This window comes from Schistocerca cancellata, chromosome 3 (assembly GCF_023864275.1).
Source record: "Schistocerca cancellata isolate TAMUIC-IGC-003103 chromosome 3, iqSchCanc2.1, whole genome shotgun sequence".
Classification (NCBI taxonomy): domain Eukaryota; kingdom Metazoa; phylum Arthropoda; class Insecta; order Orthoptera; family Acrididae; genus Schistocerca; species Schistocerca cancellata.
This window is the reverse complement of record NC_064628.1, coordinates 596,413,122-596,425,217: the sequence shown is the minus strand read 5'-3', so window position 1 is coordinate 596,425,217 and position 12,096 is coordinate 596,413,122. Positions and strand designations below refer to the sequence as shown.

Below are 12,096 nucleotides of genomic sequence, written 5' to 3'. Positions count from 1 at the left end.
ATTGTACATTATTATTATTATTTGCATCAAAACAATACAATAAAACACAATGGTTAACACTGTTAACACTGAAATGATATGCAGATATTTTTCATAATTATTGTTAGATTATATCTTCAATGGTGAAGCTTAGCGTTGCCTACTCTGAGGCTCCCCTTAAGCAGTTAGTGCGGGTTTTGAAGTTGTTGTAACGTATAGGGTCTCCTAGCGAACTGCAACGACTCCACGCTGCCCAAAGAACACCGAAAACAAACAAAAAAATGATACAGCAAAAACAAATATTTGTACCAACATATCATATGCAAAAGTACGAGACACAAGTGTGTATTTGTGTACTGCTTATGGCATACCCTCTAACACAACATGAATTAACATTACATTTACTCATTTATAGACGATAAGTGCACAGAAAACTTAGCGTCTATGACTAGGGAAAATCCCGAATTGAATTCCGCAAGTTATATTCCTACACAGAATGAATATTTGCTGTTTAAACTCCAAGGGATATGCTGAAACGGAATTACTTAGTGAAATTCTACGAATTTACATCGAAGATCTTCGTTACCGTTATTGAAACTTTTGAAACAATTATGCCAGTTATCAGTTGCATTCTTTCGAATGTTAGGCTACCGTTCGATTACTACTCAAAACATCTTATCGATAACCGTATTAGTCGTTATTGGAAGCGAGAGATCAAGTAGTGCTAACGTGGCGTAAGCGCTAAATTCAAACAGTTGTTCGAAAATAAAATATTTCTAAGGGATTATCGACGGTAGATAAATAGAGTTGTAACTTCGTTACCAAATTACTAGCAACGGAGTTTAAAAGAAAACGAACCAGGAATATCAAGAACTGTTTTTAGCGGTGGTAAATTGAATATGATACCATCATTTGTATTTGTAGCTACTTTCATTTCTTAAAAAACTATATTTACAATTGTTTTGGACCTTGATTGTTAGTTTAAGGCAAGACCCATGTTCGTTTTTCAGTTTTTGTATGAGATACCTGTAATATGCTGGTACTTGGTCAGAGAAATATATAATTTTTGTTGCATAATTATCTGTTTGTATGCAGATAGTTTGCTTGAGTTGCACAGATTTATCCATTTAGAACTCGTCATTCGTTTGACAAAGTAAATGGTCTAACATATAGGCCACTGTAGACGCCAAATTACCATAGCGATGACGCTGATCAGTAGTTTAAGGAGGGCGTGAAAGCAAGTTTACAGATATTGATATTACATACTTTAGTAATAGTAATTTACATGCGTTAAAAACTTTGTGGTGTACAAATAATTGCCAGTCACTGACAATAACTAATTTAAATGATGATTGTTACAGAAACTCCTCTTTATTTACTATACAGTATGCCTTTACTCGTAATTTTTAAGTTAGCAATAGTGTGGAGTGAATGATGTCTTTTATCTGTCTGACTTCCTGCAGTGTAACACCAACTCCAAATAAGGAAAAGATCGCTTATTATTAACATTTCCTTTTAAACAGTTATAAGATGGCATCAGGTGCTGGCATTAAAAGATTACCAATTGAAGCCTTAGGACCCGGGACAAGTAATTACTTTGTAGTTGGAATAATAATAGCGAAGCAGAATCCGAGAAAAATACAAAGTCGAGGTAGCCTGTTCATTTTCAGAATATTTATCTGTTTTCATCACTTGTAGTGAAATGGCATGATTAATGTAGTACCTTTTTTGTTTACTTAAATCATACAGTCGGTTCTGCAGAAGAAAGAGGCGTGTGCAGTTTCACAATAAGAGATTCGCCATATGATTTTATAAATGTTAACTGTTGGGGATCATTACATTTCATTGAGACTGAAATGGAGAACTACAACATTGGTGATGTTGGTATGTGATCACTAAGTACTTAAGAATTTGTAATTATCTGCTTATTTATGAAAATATTTGTGTAACGCACCATAGTTCAACTATTGTGTGTTTTTGTTACTTAACTAGCACCTTTGACTTATTTTCCATAGTTGAAATCAGCAATGCCAGGGTTACACACCGTAAGCCAGATCAAGATGAGAAATTTAGTCCTACTGTGACAAGGTATGATAATTACCAATCATTTTAGTCATTGTTTTCTTAAATTATGTCTAGCTAACTTCAGGCTTAAATAACTGCTTCTACAGATACTCAGTTTTTATTGTGTTACCACAGTAATATAGAATCCAATTCAAAGCATTTGCTTGTCTAATTTGTATATGTGAACCAAACATTACCAGAGGCTGAGACTGGAGGAATTATTATTTTGTAAATGCAGGTGTTTCCTCAGGTACTGACTACCTCAGAAATTAAAATATGAAAGGGAGATGATGGCTAAATAACTTAGAAAGCAAGATTGAAATGGTATAATTCATGAGACTGAATTGAGATCTCTGCAAAATGTCTACTTGACATGCAGCTCCACACTTCCTGGAAGATTTGCTAAGGATAACTTATAATTTCAAATGATTTCAGCATGAGGAAATGGCAGTGCAATTGTTACACATTCGTAGGAACAACTGAAATATACTATTTGGGTAGTGATGGATTAAACTGTGAAGAACTTTGTTTCCTATACTCTGAGTTTCAAGTATTTCATGGAGCTGGTTTTCCATTTGTTACATATGCAAAAGTTGTATACCAGTCTGATTTATTTAAGTGATTACTCATTCATTCAGGGATCATCTCACAATCCTCAAACAAGAAAAATTCCTATGTACTATATAACCATTCACAATGAGATGTTACAATAACAGAAAAGACAACCTTTTATCAAAGTACCATGTACAGACTAACCTCACTTAAAATTACTTAAAATCTACCCAACCCTTGGTCTGGTCGTGCCTTCGTACGACTCATACCACACTTCTCGAGCTGACTACCAGAATAACAGGTCCTTTTTGACCAATACAGCAGGTTACTGTTCGTGCCTTATTTCCACCAAACCAAATCAACTTAGCTTCACAACACAGTTCTACACGGTTCTAGAATAAGATCCTTCATTGGGTGAAACTGAAATCAGTACCCTCGTTTTCAATGACCAAAAGTTTCAGAAGTTCCAAAAGTGACATACCATCATTCTACACAAGACAGCTACCATTGCGTGCTGTCTTCTTCCTCCGAACTAGCAAAAGTGTAAGCCTGTGCCTGCCTTCACACACACATACTCCTCTCCTCCCAGCAGCCACACCAAAGCCATTCTCCTTGCCCGCTTGCGCCCCCTCTCTCTCGCTGGCATCTCATGCTTCATCCATACTATCAAAGACATGCTATGAAGACAAACCTGTCAACTGATCCCAGCAGAAATCTCGAACCATCTAACTTTGTTCAACAAGATGATTTTTCACGCTTTCCACTACTGTGTCATATCCAACATTCATAACAGGAAAACAATATTATGATACTTCGTCCTCCTGTTACACTAAAAGCTGTTCTTTTTAATGCCTGCACATGTTTCATGGTAATACTGAACATGTTTCATCATAATACAGTGTCATCATAATACAATAGTAATAAACAGTTCAATGATATATATACAGGGCTATTACAAATGATTGAAGCGATTTCATAAATTCACTGTAGCTCCATTCATTGACACATGGTCACGACACACTACAGATATGTAGAAAAACTCATAAAGTTTTGTTCGGCTGAAGCCGCACTTCAGGTTTCTGCCGTCAGAGCGCTCGAGAGCGCAGTGAGACAAAATGGCGACAGGAGCCGAGAAAGCGTATCAGGACGAAGTTCAACAAAGATCCACCAACTGCTAACTCCATTCGGCGATGGTATGCGCAGTTTAAAGCTTCTGGATGCCTCTGTAAGGGGAAATCAACGGGTCGGCCTGCAGTGAGCGAAGAAACGGTTAAACACGTGCGGGCAAGATTCATGCGTAGCCCACGGAAAATTGGCTCATGACACAACTGGAGACCGACAGCGCCGACTTCATCTGTCAACAGGATGGTGCTCCACCGCACTTCCATCATGATGTTCGGCATTTCTTAAACAGGAGATTGGAAAACCGATGGATCGGTCGTGGTGGAGATCATGATCAGCAATTCATGTCATGGCCTCCACGCTCTCCCGACTTAATCCCATGCGATTTCTTTCTGTGGGGTTATGTGAAAGATTCAGTGTTTAAACCTCCTCTACCAAGAAATGTGCCAGAACTGCGAGCTTGCATCAACGATGCTTTCGAACTCGTTGATGGGGACATGCTGCGCCGAGTGTGGGGGAGAACTTGATTATCGGCTTGATGTTTGCCGAATCACTAAAAGGGCACATATCGAACATTAGTGAATGCCTAAAAAAACTTTTTGAGTTTTTGTATGTGTGTGCAAAGCATTTTGAAAATATCTCAAATAATAAAGTTATTGTAGAGCTGTGAAATCGCTTCAATCATTTGTAATAACCCTGTACATAGAATATATAAGGATGTTTTTATAAAGATGTTACAGGGGCCAGTTGTGGGTATTGCTGAAGGTATCATACTAGTATCTGCCTGAAATGGTTTAAGAAACCTACAGAAAAACTAAACAGGATGGTTGAACAGAGCAAACTCCAGCCTCTTGAATATGAGGTCAGTGTTTTGACACCTGCACTACCTCATTTAGTAGGTCCTTATTGTACAATATGGTTTAGATTATAAACAATTTGTCCAAAATAACTTATAATGTATAAAAATAAATTAAAAAGAAAGTTCCACTGTCTGTTACCATCTCCCCACACCATCACTGCACACATTATACACACCCGCTGGTGGCTCCAGGACCACAAATATGTGCTATACCCTATGCAGTCCCTTCATTTCATTCAGAAATTTGACTAAAAGTCCATAAACATCCTATTATACCCCAAGCAAATTGCCACATCCTTCCTTCAGACCATCTAGGAAACTAGTAAGCCAACATCCCCTATATGAATGAAATGCTGATTGCAGGAGAATAGGACATTAGTATCATGCGCTACATGTTATGAGCTAATCATGTTCTTATAAAAGTAGTATATTTTGATTCTGCATTCTAGTACAGAGGGTGTTGTAGTTGTCCTCTTTTGTTATTAAACAGAATCTGAGTCCTGTAAGTAATCTTTAATTGTGTAGTAGGCATTGTTTATGAAGTATGTTTTAGGTGCCTTTTTAAATAGATGTATTTTCAGTCAGTTTTGTCACATTCTTGGGCTGTTCATTAAACAATTTTACTTCCTGATAAAAAATGCCATTTTGAGTTGTTTGTTTATTTTTCCTTGATAAATACAAGTCTAAATTGGCTCTTGTCCCAGGACTACGAACATGTGATTCCCCTTCCAATCATGTACCGAGCGAGGTGGCTACACTGGTCTTAATGTACTGGACTTGCATTCAGGAGAACCGGCGTTTATTCCCTATCTGGCCATCCTGACTTGGGTTTTTTATGATTTCCCCAGGTTACTAAGGTGAATGCTGGGATGGTTCCTTTGATTAGGCTGTGGCTGACTTCCTGCCCTGTGCCTATTCTCATCTAATCCTATCCTACTTTGTTAACATATATAGTGAATCATTTAAAACGTGCTCTGCAATTATTGCGGAAATGGAAAGTGCTATTCATGTGCAGTTTTTCCACAGTGGGTTGGTAGTCAGGAGCCTGTATTGTTAGCCAATCAGCAGATTGTAATAATACTTAGAAAGTGTTTTTTTAATGTAAACATACACTTTTTAAATGGAACAATGCCTGTGTCCTTGGAGCAATGCCTGTTGGCATTAACAGATTCAAAGTAAATTAGAATGTCAGTGGTGTTTGTTGCAGGATTCTAATGTGAGTTGTTTATGAGATATTGTTCTTTGAAAAGTTCCCATACTGACACCTGTACAATGCCTGTGATAGCACACTAAAAGAGCAACACTAGTGGATACACTATTAAAGTGAACTGTGACCATTAATAAGACAATTGACCGTCACAAGTTGTGTTCAAACAACACATGCTTCCAGTATGGTATGGAACAATGCTGCACATTTACTAGCATTTCAGTGGAGATGTCCAAGCATTTTGCAGTAATACATCATTGTATATCATTGGGCGTAGTTGGTATGTCCTTGTGGGTAGCATCTTTCAGCTTTCCCTGCAGAAAGTCTGGGGAACAGGTCAGCCAAAGTGCAGATGCTCTATGTCCATCCCAACATTTTGGAAACAATTCATGAAGACATGCTGTAGTACTTTGTGCATTATGGACTGGAAAGCCATCATGTAGGTACCACAAGCTCCTCCTAGTCTGCAGAGGAACGTTTTCTAGCATCCTTGAAAGATCATCTGTTAGGGAGGCTGTGAAACTTGTGCACATTCAGTGTTCTGTCTATGAAAAATGGGCCAATGAGTTGATGGTTTGCTATCTCAAACCACTAATTTGAACTCCATGGGCACTGATGTTCCATCCAAAAAAGCCAATGGGGATTGTCAATAGACCAATAGTGCATGTTTTGGTGGTTTACCTGGCCATGTTTGCTAAATGTGGCTTCATCACTAAACAATATATATGATACATCTGGAATATACTGTCTTAATACTCATGTACAGAAGTTAACACAATTCTGGTAATCATTTCCATGCAGCTCCTGATGGAGAGAGATGTGATAGCGATGGAACCTATGTGGATGGAGAATGCGTAGGACACTCGCGTGACTCACGCCACTTCCTCATGCACTTGCATGGAGCTAACATGCAGATCAACTGCGACAGCAACTAGAACATTAATTTCTCACTCTTCTGTCACATCTGTTTCCTTCTGATACATTGTCTAGGTGTTACACTACAACTTTCACATAATTGGTTGAAGAGGTTGATAAATAATTGTAAAGATGATTGACATCTCTTGAGATATATGCCACATGTACCGTACAAGAACAAACTGCAGTCTTCCTACACTCTCCACACACAATGAGCATGTCATCTTTTTCTGCATTGGTAAATCCCATCATCCACTCATGACCTACTGCTTGGACAGTCACACAGTAACTGACTAGCAATTCACATTCTACTTAAGAAATGCACAACGATACTGTAAGCAAACATAACAACATTGTACCTAGCTACTTCTTGAGTTAAATGGCACAAACAAGTGTTGCTATGGAAACTTTTTATAATACGCTATCTCATAAATGACTTGCACTGGAATCCTGCAACAAACACCACTGACATTCTAATTTACCCAACTTTTAGGTTGTTAATGACAGTAGGCATTGTTCCATTTAAAAATGTTTAAAATACACTTTCGAAGTATTATTTCAATTAAGATTAAGGGCTAACACTGCAAGCCTCTGACTACCAACTCATTCTATGAAAACTGGATACAATAGCACTTTCCATTTCCACAATATTTGCAGTGCAAGTTTTAGGTGATTCATCCCGTATATATAATTTCTGCAGTGTATCTTGCATGTCTAATATTGTTGTGCTAAATGGCCTGTGGATAAATAAATAATAAACGGTCTGTAGAGCTGTTTGTGAAATAATGATATGCACAACAGACTGGTACATATGCTGACTTGGTACAGTAAGGATACAAATTTTTAAAATAGTTCTTTACAATGAACCCAATCACTACTTTCAGTTATTCTTATGGTGCAGTTCTAAAATTTGAAAATTATGTCCATGATTTTGAGCCTCTGCTCTCCAGAAAAGAAATACTTAGTTAAAAACTGGGTGGTAATAGGAATCATACATCACGACAAGACATTGGCTGTTACAAATTGATGGTAGGACTTGAAGAGCATAATGTACTGATGACATTCTTTTTGCCAGTATCTTTGTGTGCTCATTCCATATTAACTGACAATCAATATTCATACCAAAAACCTTTTTATTCATTCAAAAAATGTTTTGTAACACAATCTAAGTTTTATTGTCTGTGCTTAATGTGACTGAGTTGTCTTCCTTTTTTACTGAAATGTATGCTATTTAGTTTATTTAGGTTGTTTGTTAATTTATTACATGCTGTCCAACTGGAAAAATCCTGGACAGTTTCATTTACTTTCTCTATTAGGAGTTATCAGTGACTGTGATGTTGCTATAATCGGTGCAGATAACTTTTTCTCCATGTCTTATGCTGTCTGTAAAGTCATTTATATACATTAAGTACAGAGTTGCACCATTCTACCCCAGAAATACCATTTTTCCAACAATTGTTTTATTAAAAATTTATCATGAGCATACATGTGAATGTGTTCGACTCTGTTTTCCAGCTAAGACTGGAACCATTCACTTGCTATTCCTCTTACTCCTATTGCTTTTAGTTTTGTTTGGCAGAGTTTTATAGTCAACAGGATTGAAAGCATTGGACAAGACACAGTACTTCTGAGTTAACTGAAGGAAACCATTTCAAACATATGCACAACACTAAAAGAAAATTTCATGCTTCCCCCACATCACTTAGCACTCTCCCAACAGGCACAAATGTACATGGGAATTTGAAGTCTACAATAAACTCAAGGGTAGAGATGTACTGAGCATGGAGATGAGTTCACTGAAGCGAAAACTACAGGATCTCCTGGTGGAAAAATGCTGTTACTCAACTGAGGAATTCATGAGTGATGAGATGATCGTTTTAACAATGTGAGAATTTGGTATCATAATGTTGTGTATAATATTGTATCTATGAAATAAGACCTGGAAAATTTAGATACTATGTATCGGTTGTTGTTGTTGTTGTGGTCTTCAGTCCTGAGACTGGTTTGGTGCAGCTCTCCATGCTACTCTATCCTGTGCAAGCTTCTTCATCTCCCAGTACCTACTGCAGCCTACATCCTTCTTAATCTGCTTAGTGTATTCATCTCTTGGTCTCCCTCTACGATTTTTACCCTCCACGCTGCCCTCCAGTACTAAATTGGTGATCTCTTTATGCCTCAGAACATGTCCTACCAACCGATCCCTTCTTCTAGTCAAGTTGTGCCACAAACTCCTCTTCTCCCCAATCCTATTCAGTACCTCCTCATTAGTTATGTGATCTACCCATCTGATCTTCAGCATTATTTTGTAGCACCACATTTCAATAGCTTCTATTCTCTTCTTGTCTAAGCTATTTATTGTCCATGTTTCACTTTCATACATGGCTACACTCCATAAAATACTTCCAGAAACGACTTCCTGACACTTAAATCTATACTCGATGTTAACAAATATCTCTTCTTCAGAAATGCTTTTCTTGCTATTGCCAGTCTACATTTTATATCCTCTCTATTTCGACCATCATCAGTTATTTTGCTCCGCAAATAGCAAAACTCCTTCACTACTTTAAGTGTCTCATTTCCTAATCTAATTCCCTCAGCATCACCTGGCTTCATTCGACTACATTCCATTATCCTCGTTTTGCTTTTGTTTATGTTCATCTTATACCCTCCTTTCAAGACACTGTCTATTCCGTTCAACTGCTCTTGCAAGTCCTTTGATGTCTCTGACAGAATTACAATGTCATCGGCAAACCTCAAAGTTTTTATTTCTTCTCCATGAATTTTAATACCTACTCTGAACTTTTCTTTTGTTTCCTTTACTGCTTGCTCAATATACAGATTGAATAGCATCGGGGAGAGGCTACAACCCTGTCTCACTACCTTCCCAACCACTGTTTCCTTTTCATGTCCCTCGACTCTTATAACTGCCATCTGGTTTCTGTACAAATTGTAAATAGCCTTTCGCTCCCTGTATTTTACCTGTGCCACATTCAGAATTTGAAAGAGAGTATTCCTGTCAACATTGTCAGAAGCTTTCTCTAAGTCTACAAATGCTAGAAATGTAGGTTTGCCTTTCCTTAATCTTTCTTCTAAGATTAGTCGTAGGGTCAGTATTGCCTCACGTGTTCCAACATTTCTACAGAATCCAAACTGATCTTCCCCGAGGTCGGCTTCTACTAGTTTTTCCATTCATCTGTAAAGAATTCGCATTAGTATTTTGCAGTTGTGACTTATTAAACTGATAGTTCGGTAATTTTCACATCTGTCAACACCTGCTTTCTTTGGGATTGGAATTATTATATTCTTTTTGAAGTCTGAAGGAGTTTCGCGTGTCTCATACATCTTGCTCACCAGATGGTAGAGTTTTGTCAGGACTGGCTTTCCCAAGGCTGTCAGTAGTTCCAATGGAATGTTGTCTACTCCCAGGGCCTTGTTTCGACTTAGGTCTTTCAGTGCTCAGTCAAACTCTTCACGCAGTATCATATCTCCCATTTCATCTTCATCTACCACCTCTTCCATTTCCATAATATTGTCCTCAAGAACATCTCCCCTGTATGGACCCTCTATATACTCCTTCCACCTTTCTGCTTTCCCTTCTTTGCTTAGAACTGGGTTGCCATCTGAGCTCTTGATATTCATACAAGTGGTTCTCTTTTCTCCAAAGGTCTCTTTAATTTTCCTGTAGGCAGTATCTATCTTACCTCTCGTGAGACAAGCCTCTACATCCTTACATTTGTCCTCTAGCCATCCCTGCTTAGCCATTTTGCACTTCCTGTCGATCTCATTTTTGAGACGTTTGTATTCCTTTTTGCCTGCTTCACTAACTGCATTTTTGTATTTTCTCCTTTCATCAATTAAATTCAGTATCTCTTCTGTTACCCAAGGATTTCTACTAGCCTTTGTCTTTTTACCAACTTGATCCTCTGCTGCCTTCACTATTTAATTCCTCAGAGCTACCCATTCTTCTTCTACTGTATTTCTTTCCCCCATTCCTGTCAATTGTTCCCTTATGCTCTCCCTGAAACTCTGTACAACCTCTGGTTCTTTCAGTTTATCCAGGCCCCATCTCCTTAAATTCCCACCTTTTTGCAGTTTCTTCAGTTTTAATCTACAGTTCATAACCAATAGATTGAGGTCAGAGTCCACATCTGCCCCTTGAAATGTCTTACAATTTAAAACCTGGTTCCTAAATCTCTGACTTACCATTATATAATCCAACTGAAATCTTTTATTATCTCCAGGGTTCTTCCATGTATACAACCTTCTTTCATGATTCTTGAACCAAGTGTTAGCTATGATTAAGTTATGCTCTGTGCAAAATTCTACCAGGCGGCTTCGTCTTGCATTTCTTAGCCCCAATCCATATTCACCTACTACATTTTATGTATTGGTATATCATGAGAAAAACAATTTCATAATATTATTGTGTTCAACATAAAGATGTGCTGGTAAAATTAGTGTTAGAAAATTGGGTAACTGTGTACACCAAAAGCAAAGAAATGATATCTCTCTTGTACAATATGATCAGATGATCTGTAAAATGTATGTCATGAGACGAATAAAATACAGATACAAAGACTAAGAATATGCCTGTAATATAGGCATTTTTGTTAAGAACATCAACCACCACTTTTGTGAACTGTGTAATGGCCGCTATTATGCTTCTACTTCAGAAACAAACCTTTATTTAATATTTTTTTCAGTTGACTCATTAATCTATCTTTCATTATTAATGTAATCATTTTTTAGAATACTGACAGTACTGAGCCTTTACTCTTTGCATTACCTTTCTTTAATAAGGTAACAGTTGGTGCATGCTTAGAAAACTAAGAAAAAAATACATGAAGTAAAAGACTCATTTATTACATTTGTTAATGGGTTTGTACACTGCCTATGCACTCCTTCAGAGCAGAGACTGGAACATCATTTGTTCCTGCTGACTTCTTTATCTTTTTAAATTCTGTATTGTCTCATGGTCATTTACAAAACTTGCCACTTCCTGAGGATTTTCTGTTTGGTCTTCCATTTACATGTTATTATACTTGTTTCCAGTTTCATGTTTTATGACATCCGCAACTACTTTTATTTTATTTTCTGCATTATGTATTATTTTGTCATAAACAGTTGATCCCTGATTTGATTTGCCAGTGCCCTAGAAAAAATACGTATTGTGTGTTCTGAGATGCTCCTTTTATGGGCCTCTAGTTTTGTGCATTTTACCAGACATATCCTTAGCTTTATTATCTAACAGTAATGATGAGAAAGGCCAAGCTCCTATATAAATACTTTACAATTTTCCCTGTCAATATTTGTCAATACATGGTCTAAGACTGACAATGAACTTTTTGATAGCCTACTATCAGTTTTTATCATTTGTGCTAAGCCATATATTTTCACA

At 37.3% G+C, this 12,096-nt stretch overlaps 1 protein-coding gene across 1 annotated transcript in view; it reads left to right on the top strand.

The window, feature by feature from the left end:
* The first annotated feature begins 718 nt into the window (after positions 1 to 718).
* LOC126175479 (meiosis-specific with OB domain-containing protein) overlaps positions 719 to 12,096 on the top strand; it is a 275,449-nt gene continuing 264,071 nt past the window's right edge. Inside the window, exons 1-4 of the mRNA XM_049922294.1 lie at positions 719 to 867; positions 1,443 to 1,630; positions 1,729 to 1,863; positions 1,995 to 2,067. Of these exons, the coding sequence (XP_049778251.1) occupies positions 1,510 to 1,630; positions 1,729 to 1,863; positions 1,995 to 2,067 (329 nt within the window). The 5' untranslated portion in view covers positions 719 to 867; positions 1,443 to 1,509. The remainder of the gene's footprint in view (positions 868 to 1,442; positions 1,631 to 1,728; positions 1,864 to 1,994; positions 2,068 to 12,096) is intronic.